We start from the raw sequence: 11,881 nt of genomic DNA, 5'->3' as shown, positions 1-11,881 counted from the left end.
GGCAACTGAAACATACATACTGACTTAGCTACTATTAAAAAATAATAATAATAATTGTAGCTGGTAATCACTATACAAAATAAACAGCTGATTTTCAGTTTCATGTGCAGTAAGAGTCTTGACAGCTTCTTTCCTTAGTGTGTGTGTTTTCGTGGTCAGAGCTGTATGGGAACACATCCATTTTGCTCGGTCAGCCTGCTCCTTTTGTAACTTCTCTAGCTTTGAATCCAAAGTCCCACCATTTAATCAGCTGTGTTTACTTCAGCCTTGTGTAATGAATTGGACAACAAATGCTGAAATTTCCACTGTCCATTTTAAATGTGCAGCTATTTTACCCAAGTTCTAGAACTCATTTTATGGGGTGATGCACGACTGTTGAATAGAAGATACATGGTAGGATAGGATGGCTTGCTGTTAGAACGATGTGTTTTTTTCTTTTTGTGTACCTTTTCGTCTGTCAAGGACCTTTAAGCCCACAGAGTCTACTTGTTGGTGTAGAGTATTTTGGGGGTTGTAGTCAAAACAAAAAAACACAAACCCTCCCCTAAGTCCCAGTACTTAAATCTAAGAAGACAAATAAACATTTCAAGCTTTTGTTTATCCCTGTTTTCCGCTTGTGAATCTCAAGGGTAGGTATTTTCCTTTAGTATATGTTACAGATATCTAATATGTTTTCTAAAGCTTTTACTGCTTCTGTTGTTCTCTGGATTCTCTCCTAAAGCCCATGGTAATGGACACATTGAGAGATTTAGAAAAATTGCTAATCATCTCCCCTGTCCTACCTATCACTTAGAAGTTTGCTGTTTTGGAAATGTTATATGCTGTATTGGCTATAAATACCAACTGGAATTTCTCATAACCAAACCAGATGATTCTCATAGGCACCTGCTTCGTAGATGATAATACTTTATTTAGGATAGTTTGAAAGAGAGCCAACTGTGAAGAAATTAAGAAGGATTTAATGAAATTAAGCAACTGGGCAATGAAGTATCAGATAGAAATCAATGCAAATGAAGTAATGCAAAAACACTCCTAACTTTCCATAGAAGTGGCTCTGTTCACTGTTTCAACTTAGCAAGATCTGAGAGTTATGGTAAAAAGGTCCATAAAAATGTTCCAGGCCAGCCAGAAAGCGAACATGTAGAAGGAACTATTAGTAAAGGAATAGAAAACAGAACTGAAAACACCGTTATGGCACTGTATGTACAAATTCATTGTTTACCCCTCTTTTGGATACTGTGCAAAGATCCCCTCATCTCTAAAAGGATATCATAAAACTGGAAACACCTTGGAGAAGGGCATTAAAGGTGAGGCATTAGAGGCACGGAACAGCTTTCTTATAAGTAGTGATCAAGTTGGCTGCAACTTTGGTTTGGAAAAGACATGACTGGGAGGTGCAAAAGTGTAAGTCTAAAAATCATGCCAAGCACAACACAGGTGGGTAACTCAACTTGCTTCCTCCAGCACAAGAAGTAGGGCGCGTTACATAAAGCTAATGGAGCAATCTCTGGAGCAGATTCTTGATGCAATGGGGAGCAGGTTTGGGAAGGGCAGCCTCCAAATCATTGCCAAGAGCGCTGATACTGATGCTCAGGGTTAAGAGGGATCCAGTGAGCTGGAAGCTGTTGAATCGCTATGTCAAAGCTCTTGTTAAATGCTGTACGTTGGGATCCTGCCCTGACCTCTGTGCTCGGGGCAGGACTGGGGCCCAGGACTGGCGGGGGCTGGAGGCTGGCCGTCCCGGTTGCAGCGCGGTGCAGGCGCGGTGCTGGTGCCGCCAGGCGGCTCTGTGGGAGGCGGGCGGGATGCCGGCAGCGCCCGCCCCGTGAGGGCGATAAAAGGCGGCGCCGCGCGGCCCCGCCGTGTCTGCGCGCCCCGGGCCCATGCAGGCGCTGAGCGCCGCCCGCCGCCTCCTGCCCCGCACCCGGCCCCGGCCCGGGCTCGCCCGCGGCTGCGGCTCGGGGCCCGGCGCCCCGCGGAACCCGCTGGTCTACCTGGACGTGGGCGCCGACGAGCAGCCGCTGGGCCGCGTGGTGCTGGAGGTATGGGGGGACGGGACGGGACGGGACAGAGTGTCCGGCAGGGCCGCGCCGCCAAGGGCAGGCGGGAGGGCAGCGGTGGGGGCTGCCGGGGGTCGGTGTAGGGCTGCGGGGCGGTGTCTGTGCCCCTTTCTCCTTGGCCTCTCGGTGAGGCTGCGCCGCGTGGCTCCGTGCTGGGCACGGCTCGGCCCCTGCGGCTGTGCCCGCGGCGGCTCCGAGCCCTGGGCCCTGCTCAGAGGTAGCTGGGGGTTGTCGTGAGGGTGTGCCCGTCGATTGGAGCGGCTCTGAGACGGGGCTCCAGGTGGTGTGCAGTAAGCAGCCAACATTTGTATAGAAGGGCATGCTGTGAGTTAGCCAAAGCAATACCCGGAGTATTACATGGTTTTGGGATGGCTTGGGGTTTCTGATAGATCGCGTTTAGGTAGAAGGGTTCAATTGCACCAACTCACCGCACGCAAGTTGTTCAGTGCGTGTATGTGTGGAAAACCTGACTAATTCTTCCATTTCTATTTCTTCAACAGCTGAAAGCTGATGTGGTCCCAAAGACAGCAGGTAGGGCATCACCTTGAGAATTTCATACTTAAAATGGCAGGAAGAACTTTCCCTTAACTTAGGGAAACTATTTCCATCTTCCTTCCCCATTTGTGAAATCAAGAAATATGTTCTGAACTTCGTCAGAACGGTGCTAGGGTTTTAGTTTGTTGTTTCAAATAGTTTTATTTTGTAACTTCTATGAACTTATGTACAGGCCATATGTTGGGTTACCGGTGGTGAATAACTATGCTTGAAAATGAGTTGCCTTTTATTAAAATCAAACCACAAAACAAACTGGAAAGGGAAACCCACAAAGAGTTCCTTTTGGTAGGGTTTTATAACAGCATACAGGGTTTTATCTTCCTTGTCACTAGTTAACTAGTGTACCCAGGTTATAAAGTTCTTGTGCTTTTCCACATGCTTCTTTCCTTATTGCTTACTTAGTGGTTCTGAAAAACTTGTAGCTTTCTTTCAGTTCTCAGTAGATGAACAGAGTAAGGAAAAGCATCATCTCCACAGTAATCTCAAGAACAAAGGCACAACATGCAGAAAATGTGATCTTTGACTCCGTAGTGATGGGACTCAGGGGTGTGAAGGTGTAACAGCAAAATCCAAGGGCAGTGCGAGGGAGGATTCTGTCTGTACCCTGGTTTGCTTTATTTCTGTGGTTTTGTAGCAGTGTTTCTTTGAGGATGAAAACAACCAACTGATAATACCTTAAAGATATAATAGACTTCTTGAAGTATATAATCTTGGGACCTAGTGACGTTAATTGTGTTTGACTTTATTACGTGTCATGTATGGGAACATACTGTTCTATGCTTTGTTTCCACAGAAAACTTTAGAGCTCTCTGTACTGGTGAAAAAGGATTTGGTTATAAAGGATCCACTTTTCACAGAGTGATTCCTTCGTTTATGTGCCAGGTAATGTTGTCCTTTGTTTGTTTTTGCTTTCACTGTTAAAATTATCTGTACGTTATTCAAGTATTTTTAGAATCCTTTAGACTAGTGGTAACATTTCAAGTGGCTGCCTTTGCCAGCTGCAGAATGAACAAGTGACAGTGGGGCTTGTCTTTTTGCTCTCTTGGCTCTGGCTGTTGCTCAGCCTATCTGTGGTACTCATAAATGTGAATTCTGTATAGGCTGTCTTAAAAAATGGCTTAAAGCAAAGCTTTTATCACAGCATACTGAAGTGTGGGGTATATTTGATGAATAGCACACGCTTGTGAGTAGAATTAGAAGAGACCTTATATGCTGAGTGAGCTAAGAAAACAGTGTGTCCATTCTTAGTAGCATAATTTGTTCACAGTAAATAATGTGTTTCATTGGGGAAAAAACAACATTTTTAACCTCAACGTCCTTCTAATTTGGAGGGGAGGAAGGAGCAAAAACAATTGGTTAGGATAAACTTTTGGGATGGCACACAGAAAGAAGATTTTCCTTTTATTTAAAGGATGTTGGTATGCGGGTTTTTTTTTGGCCTTCTTGAAAGTATTTTTTTCTATTGTACTTTGCAGGTGAACAGGTTTCTGCTGCTGTAGTGCACTGAATTGTTTAATTCCTAGTGGTCCTCTCTTCCTTAGTTGAGGTCCTCTGTTCTCTACATTTGAACGGCATTGGATTGTAGTACAGCTTTGAAAACAATTTGAGATAAAGGTCATAACAAGTGGGCTTGCTTTATTAACTGGTGACTGTGGTGGTCTTGTCATCCTCTTTAACTTAAAAATACAGTTGTCTGAACAAGAGGCCCTCATATGACCCATTTCTACTAAGAGGCAGGGTACACGTGTGCTGTAAAGGAACTAATTTCTTGCCTTTGAACTGAAAACTCCATTTTTGTGGTGCTGACAAAGGGACACAATTTAGCAGTCTTTCTGGGATCAGGAGTATACTTATATATGAAAGACAGAAATTCTACTAAGTTGCACCACTAGTTTGAGAAGTTCTGTGTAATCAGGTCCTCCTAGCCTCTTCCCTCCTTTGTCTCCACAAATGGACCTGAAATGAGGATACTAGGATACTCTGATGCAGTGAGATGATGGATTAATGTTCAGGAATTACTCAGTAGTCATTACCGAAGTGAAATACTGTCATAGGTTTCCACATACTGTTAAGCAAGATGAAACAAGCCAGAGGTCCTTCCACTTGTTGAGATGGAGCGTTAATATGATTCAGGTGATCGGTATGCCTAATTGGAGTTCATCATATCCAGATGATGGCTTGGACTTGGTAATTAAGATGCCTCCATGTGGCACCCAGCATGCAAAGCATGCTTGTGGGATTGCATAGGTGTTGCTGTAACATAGCCCATAAAGGATTGCTCAGGGTGCAAATGGAAAGATGAGTACCACGTGAGGGAGTTGTGGTGTGCCAGCCTGGGTAGCATAGTTTCTGGGAGAGGAGACAGCAGCTTGCTGGGAGCAGTGTTTAGTAGCTGCCTTGGGGAGTCGCTGTGGTGTGGGGTTTGCTTGTTAGGTTTTGTGCCTAACCTGAAAGATGTCTATGCCAGCAAGCAGTGTGGCAGAGGGCAGTGTAGAACACCTTGGATGTAGCACAGGGTAGAGATGCAGATGAGGATCTACTGCAGAGGTTTGTGTTTTGCTAAAAAAAAAAAAAAAAAGGTACTGCATAAGGGCCTGATTTTTGTGACTCCTCTTCAAGAGGAATGGCCTCTTCAGTTACATCTTTAAATAAAAACAAAGTTCAGGATTACAACTCCCAGAGATTCCAAATGTCTCTCACCTGTCAGCTCACCTTTGAGTTTGAGTGGGGCTATCCAAATCTAGAAAGCAAAGTCATGCTGCTGTACTGAAAGGTGAAAGGTACTTGTGTCTGTCCACTTAGAATAAGGGGAACCTACGTGGCTGCTCAGTGCTGCATTCCCAGTTTGCAGTGCTTAAGCAAGAAAAGCTGGAAGCAGCAAACAGTGATGTTGGAGACCCTGACCAGTATTTATCCCTCTTGGGAGAAAGAAGGGGGGGGAGGAAGGGGGTGAATGTGGGAGTTTTCCTGGCTTGCCTGATTAATATATTTGGGTGTATTTGCTCTGAGGCGTTTAAGGTGTTTCTTAAAATCACTGCTGAATTGCTGCATCACATTTGGGAACAAGACTTGTAATAGAGAGAAGTGGTCGTATGAGGTAGAGACATCAACTGGAGAATATCAGCAATATCTGGAGCAGAAATTTGCTTTTAGCTTTTTTATTTTCATCTAGTTACATGATTCTAAATCCTCCTGTGACCATACTCATTTTTAACCTGAGATTTGAGAAAATTTGCTAATTTTATTACTTTTAAATGAGAGCAGGCGAGTACAGTTCTGATAGCATTGTTTCTGGTATAAAATAATGCTTTGTGTGCTAGTAAAGTTAAACCCAATACCCATTTTTATTTCAGGGTGGTGACTTCACAAATCATAATGGAACTGGTGGAAAATCCATTTATGGAAGTAGATTTCAAGACGAAAATTTCATACTTAAGCATGTAGGACCTGGTAAGTGAACGTATTCTTTCTGCCTTCTGATGACTATAACCTGTAATGACGCATTGTTTATGAAGATATATTTTTTATAAATTCTTTAGATATGTGGAACATGTGGTAGGTACAGAAATGTTACTGAAGTTTAACACTGCATTGTCCCTGGCATGTGTTTATTTATAGACTGCAGTACAAATATGTCAGCCCATAACAGATGATGTTGTTCCTTACATAAAAGGGACTATGCAAAATCAAGATCAGTATTTGTGTGTGTTTTACTTAGAAACTCTACCAAGGTCAAATTACTACTTTGATTTCCTTTTTTTCTAAGTCAGAGTTGAACTTATACCTGAATGGTCATTGCAGAAGTGAAATAAAGCATTCTGGGGTTTATCTACTATCTAACACAACCACATCCTTATAAGATTAAATGAAATCTAGAAAAAATAAAGGGAAACCCATGCATACACATCTGATTAAATCCCAAGTTTCTTTTCAGGGGATTGTTACTTCCTTATAGTAAAGGAACTACTGCTGCTGTTGAAACACAGTAGAGGTTACCTGGTATTAATTACATACAGGACATGTACAAATAATTGTTACCAGAGTTCTTGCTGTCACCAAAAGAGAGGCTGTGCTGGAGGGAATAGTTCAAGGCAAGAAGTCAGTATTAGCAGTCATTTGGAGATCACGTGACCTTCACATGATCTTCTGTCTGTCTATCATTAATCTAAATATGTGGAAGAAAACTGTCTTCTCTACAGCATGCTGTTTGTACTGATCTAATAACCTGCTGCTGTTCCAGGTGTTCTTTCGATGGCCAATGCAGGACCTAATACAAATGGATCTCAGTTCTTCATTTGCACTGCAAAAACAGACTGGTACGTTCGTAGCCCTGCATATCAACCTAATGAACTGATGCCTAGAACCAGAGGGTTTTTAGTTTTCTTAGTTTGTGATTTTTAATTTGCACATTACCTGACGGTAACGGGAAAACAGACGGCTTTGTGCCACTCAAGGGAGGAAGGGCTGTGAGGGTAACAAGTAGCTTTACGTGCAGTTGATACTACTCCAGACACAGGTAAGACCCTATAAACTGTCTGAATTTCTCTCCCTTCTGTAGTTATGTTAGTGCACCTCTCTTTTTTCTTCAGTTTATTTCAGTACTTTGTGCACTGATGTTCAGTTTTCTGTGGTCCAAGCATAAAACAGAACTCAGTGAATTTAATGGTCAGGTACAGAAATAAAAAATAAAAATAAAATTAAAAAAAAAAACACTGAACTTAAGGACAAGACTTGATGGCAACTAGTTAAGCCTGTTTCACTTGAACAAATGCAGTATTTGTGCTGGTGACTGAGGGTGTGTTAACCTGGAGCAGTGTTTGAGGGGCTTCAGTAGCACGTCTGCGGTGTGTGTGGCACACAGGCTGGCCTAACTCACCGTGCTTCTAGCCCCATCATAGTTGCAGGTAGAGTAACTTTACTTCTGTGCTGTGGTGTAAACTGAAAAGCTGTAAGGAATGGGTCTCAACAAAACAGGTCCCATATCCCTCATGACACATGCAAGGTCTAGAGCTAAATGTTTTTCTTGTCACTGCAAGTGCAGTTGTCCCTTTCCCCTAATCAGAGTTGATCAGCGGGTAACAGCTATGATGATCTGTTTACATCCCTTTGCTGCACTTGATTTGGTCCAGTCTTTGTTGTTTTATGTAAATCTGCCTTTGTTATTTCTGTTACAGGCTGGATGGAAAACATGTCGTGTTTGGGCATGTCAAGGAAGGAATGGATGTTGTGAAAAAAATCGAGAGCTTTGGTTCCAAGAGTGGAAAGACGTCCAAGAAGATTGTTATTACTGACTGTGGCCAGCTGTCATAACCTTTTGACCTGCCATTTAGGACAACTTCAATGCTGTGAAAAATGGATCACAGAACCAAAACATTTCTGATCCCATAAGTAGCACCTATGGAGCCGTATTTTCTACTTAACTTGGTCCTACTTTTATATTTCCATTGAATAATACTGCTTGAAAGCATAAAATGTTCAATAAAAACATGTTTTAACCAAGGTACCTTGGTAGTCACTACCACACTCTCTTGGTAGAGATTCCCACTGTGTTTTAAAAGGAGTAGTATGGTAATTGAGAGCATATCTGACTGTTCTGTTAATGCTTTTCTTACTATTTGGATGCTTTGGGTGTTGGAATTGGTGGTAGAGTTGACAACAAAATATTCTGTAACTGACAGATAGATAAAAGAAAAATTGAGAAAAACAATGCTCCCTTTAGTTCCAAAGTAGTCATCTGTTCTGTTGTCTCATTTAAAAAAAAAAAAAAAATGATACTAACTAATGCTCTCAACTACAGGCAACAATACCATCAAATATTTTCTTTCTGTGTCTCAATTTAAGTCTTTCCACTAGAATTAATATGTGTGGTTGTGGGTTTTTAATTTGTCAGTTTCTGTAGTCTGACCACTGTTTAAAACTGAACTGATCCTTACTTGATTCAACGGAGCAATTTGACTTCTGGATTAAGTGAACTGCTTTAAGATGAGGTGGCGCGCTGGTAGAGCTCTACCAGTTCGCTAAGGCTACAAATGAGACAAAAGATGATGGGACTTTTTTTTTACTATGCAACAGTGAACTTAATAGAAGTACAATTCTGCTCCGAGACATATTTTTGTGAAGAATACAGCACAGTACTCAATAGATCAGCTATTTTTGCACTTCAAGAATATAATCAGAGTGTAATGAGCTTGCTTGAGTGAGAGATAGATTTTAGTGATTTTTTTTTTTGTACTGTTAGTTCTGCAAAGTTGGCCCACCTTGGATTATGGTTTCTTCTCATGCATCATCAACAGGAGTCAGAATTGGTCACTGGAGTCGTATAGCCTACTGGGTGCAGCAAAACCATTATTGTTGTGGTTGATGCGTGAGAAGAGGAGAATTCAGCTGATCAGATAAACACATTTCATTTGTAGAAACCACTATGTTTTATGTGGAGTCCTTGAGCAGTAACAACTGTTGGAACCTCACAATATTACTTTAAGAATTGCTAAAGCTGTGAAGTATTAATGCTTGTGGGAAAAGCACTTGACTGTTTTTGTGTGATAATCTTGTTACTGAAGAGAAAAATAAAATGTGATAGCTCTTCTCAACTGTGATTACTTCCACTGTGTTCTGCTAATACAGGGGTTTAAAGCTATTCTTTACTACACTTTTTTCCACTGAGGGCTGCCTTCTTGTGTGTACGTAATAGTATTCTGAGAGAAATTTAACAGAAAATGGAATTGACAGTGTTATTTTTTCCTATTTAATCTATCTTTGTAGTATTTTTGAAATATTAATTTGTGCTGTTTAGGCTTATTTTAGTTTGATATAATGATTTTTCTCTTAATTTGTATATGGAAAATAAATGCAGTTCTACCACAAAAAGGTGTGTTTTTTTTTTTTTCCCTTTCTTAAACAAGACTTTGGGCACTTACCTGAAAGCAGGCATGTGAGGTGCTGAAGCATGTTGTGTTCACTTGTGCTATTTTACTCCATCCACGTTGTAATGAGTCTCATCTGCAGGTTATCAGAAGCTACCTTGTTCCAGAAATATGGCCATCAAGAGGCAGGGCAATGGTACCAGGGCAATGCACCTTTAAAATGTCTGGCTTATTCCATCAGCTGCAGGGATAACAATGAGCAAAGTGTAAATTTACCTGCTCTGTGTTGCTTTTTTTTTTTATTTTTAATTCTGCTTTGACGGGGTTTTCCAGCTTCTTTATAGACATTTGAGGCTATATGCATATATGTAGCAACATGGCTTGAGTTTGTACTGTTACTCCTGAGCTCAGGGCCAGAGGCAGTGGTGTGATGGGACATAGGGTTGCTGAACTTCAGCACGTTGGGGGTCTGGCCCATGGTTGTTGGTCTTGGTTTGCTTGTCCATTGCACCTGTGTCCCAAGCAGTGCTTGCAGCTCCTGAGGTAGTGTGGAATTCAGCCTTGCTAGTAACTCTCCTCCTGGGTATACCTCTGGCCCCTGAGCGCGTCTGCCCCTCTCCTAGGAGTCCTGGTGTGTCATAAAGCTAGCAGAAGAGGCTTCTCCCTCCACAGCCTTGCTCTGTCATTGTGTCAGCCTGAAGGCTGTGGTCTGGAACAGGAAGAGTTAGGCAACATCAGCAGCTGCTTGTGCCTTCCTCACTGGGATTTTGTATTTCATCAGGGCAAAATTGTTACAGCAATGAACTCTGCCAGGGAGGGAAAAGGGCTCTTGCTTTTAAAGTTAATCCATTTCATCTCTGAGAGAAGGAAGTGCCCCAGATGACTTTGGAAGGTTGTATAGATGTCAAATCCCAATAGGGTAGGTGCTTTCCTTGTTTTCTTCTGGTAAAAAAGGGGTTGATCTCCAAGCAACTCAGAACATGGTTCAGTGTAAAGCAGCTGAGTGACGCTAGAGGAGCTAATTGAATTCACACTGTATTAAAGTATGGAAAAGGGCTGCCACGGCAGGTGAAGTGCAGCGTGAGGCCACTTTGCCCCCGTGCCCGCCATTTCCTACTCAGCCGCTTCCCTGATGGGAGGGCTGGGGCACCGCTGCTGTGCCCTGAGATACCGGAGCCCATGTGGGCGATGCAGCAGAGCGATTACACCAAGCCTGTGCTAGTCTATTTTGTGTCAAAAAGTGACTGTCCGGGTTATTTCGCTTCATGTTTCACACAGCGGTCCCAGCCCGAATGCCCTGAGGCGCTCTGCGAGGAGCGGGGCGGCGGCAGGTGCCCCCCGGCCCCTTCCCTCACGGCGGCTGCTGACGGCCCGGGACTCCCGGGCGGGCTCCCCGCTGCCGCTCCCCGCCTGCCCGCGGGGCGGCGCCGCGAGGCCGCCTCAGGGCCGCGGCGGTGCGGGGCCGGCCCCGCCGGGCCAAAGCTGCCGCTTCGCTTCACTTTGCTTCGTTTTGCTTCGCTTCGCTTCGCTTCTCCCGGCTGTGGGACGAGCGGAGGGAGGGGGCGGCTGTGCCCCTGCGAGCTGCCCCCGCCGCGTGCAGGTCCGGGGGTGCCCCGGCAAAGCACAAACCGACCCCCACCAAAAATCACCGGAGTTTGCGTGGCAAAGCTGTTCCAACAAATTCACAGAGGGTTTTGTTTACTCTCAGGGTTTAATTGCGTTCCAGACTTTCTGCTTGCATAAATTGCTTTTGACTGAGGCTATCTGTTTTTGTTTATGCAGTTTAAATCCTTCGAAGTAAGGGCATTGGGGCACGGGGTCCTGCCCGTGCTGCAGCACTTACGCTGCTGGTAGCAGCGTGTCGACAAGCAGGGCCTCGAAGAAGTAAGCTGCTGGAATGAGAGCAAGTCATTTTATATGGCATTTCAAGGACAATTTGGATGTTCTGCTGCTAGCGGAGAAACTGTAGCTGGACAGACGCTTTCAACCCAATTTAGAAGCAACCAGGCCAAAAGGACAATTGTGCCCTGGTGCTGCAAGCCTGGAAGAGCTGCAGGACAGAAAGGCGGCAGCTGGGGAAGGAGGTGACAGCCACAGAGCGGCGAGCAGCAGCCAGGCAGTGCTTTACCTGACACACACGGTGCTCAGGGTGAGGGCAGCAGGGCCAGGCGAGGCTGCAGCTTGAGATCTGGGGTGCAGGAGGACCCTGCTGCGAGCTGTGAGGGACATACAATGAGGGGACATGGAGGAAACTGAGTGTAGCACCATGAGGTTGTTCTGGTAGAGGGGATCTGAGTGGAAACAAACTTGGCTGACTTCAGATGCCATGCTCAAATGGAGAAAGGCCTGGGGCACCTCAGAGCAGGAGGTTGTTAGTATCCACTGCCTGTTGTTGGAGCTGAC

General features: G+C 44.1%; 1 protein-coding gene across 1 annotated transcript; it reads left to right on the top strand.

The window, feature by feature from the left end:
• The first annotated feature begins 1,819 nt into the window (after positions 1-1,819).
• Positions 1,820-9,482, top strand: PPIF (peptidylprolyl isomerase F). Its single transcript, XM_084289720.1, has 6 exons — positions 1,820-2,042; positions 2,561-2,591; positions 3,409-3,497; positions 5,969-6,065; positions 6,856-6,931; positions 7,790-9,482. The coding sequence occupies exons 1-6, from the start codon at positions 1,884-1,886 to the stop codon at positions 7,923-7,925; spliced, it is 588 nt and encodes a 195-aa protein (XP_084145846.1). The 5' UTR covers positions 1,820-1,883; the 3' UTR covers positions 7,926-9,482.
• The last annotated feature ends 2,399 nt before the right edge of the window (positions 9,483-11,881 follow it).

This window comes from Netta rufina (assembly GCF_964035555.1).
Source record: "Netta rufina genome assembly, chromosome: 7".
Classification (NCBI taxonomy): Eukaryota; Metazoa; Chordata; class Aves; order Anseriformes; family Anatidae; genus Netta; species Netta rufina.
The sequence above is the reverse complement of the archived record's forward strand: the minus strand, read 5'-3'. Positions and strand labels throughout refer to the sequence as shown.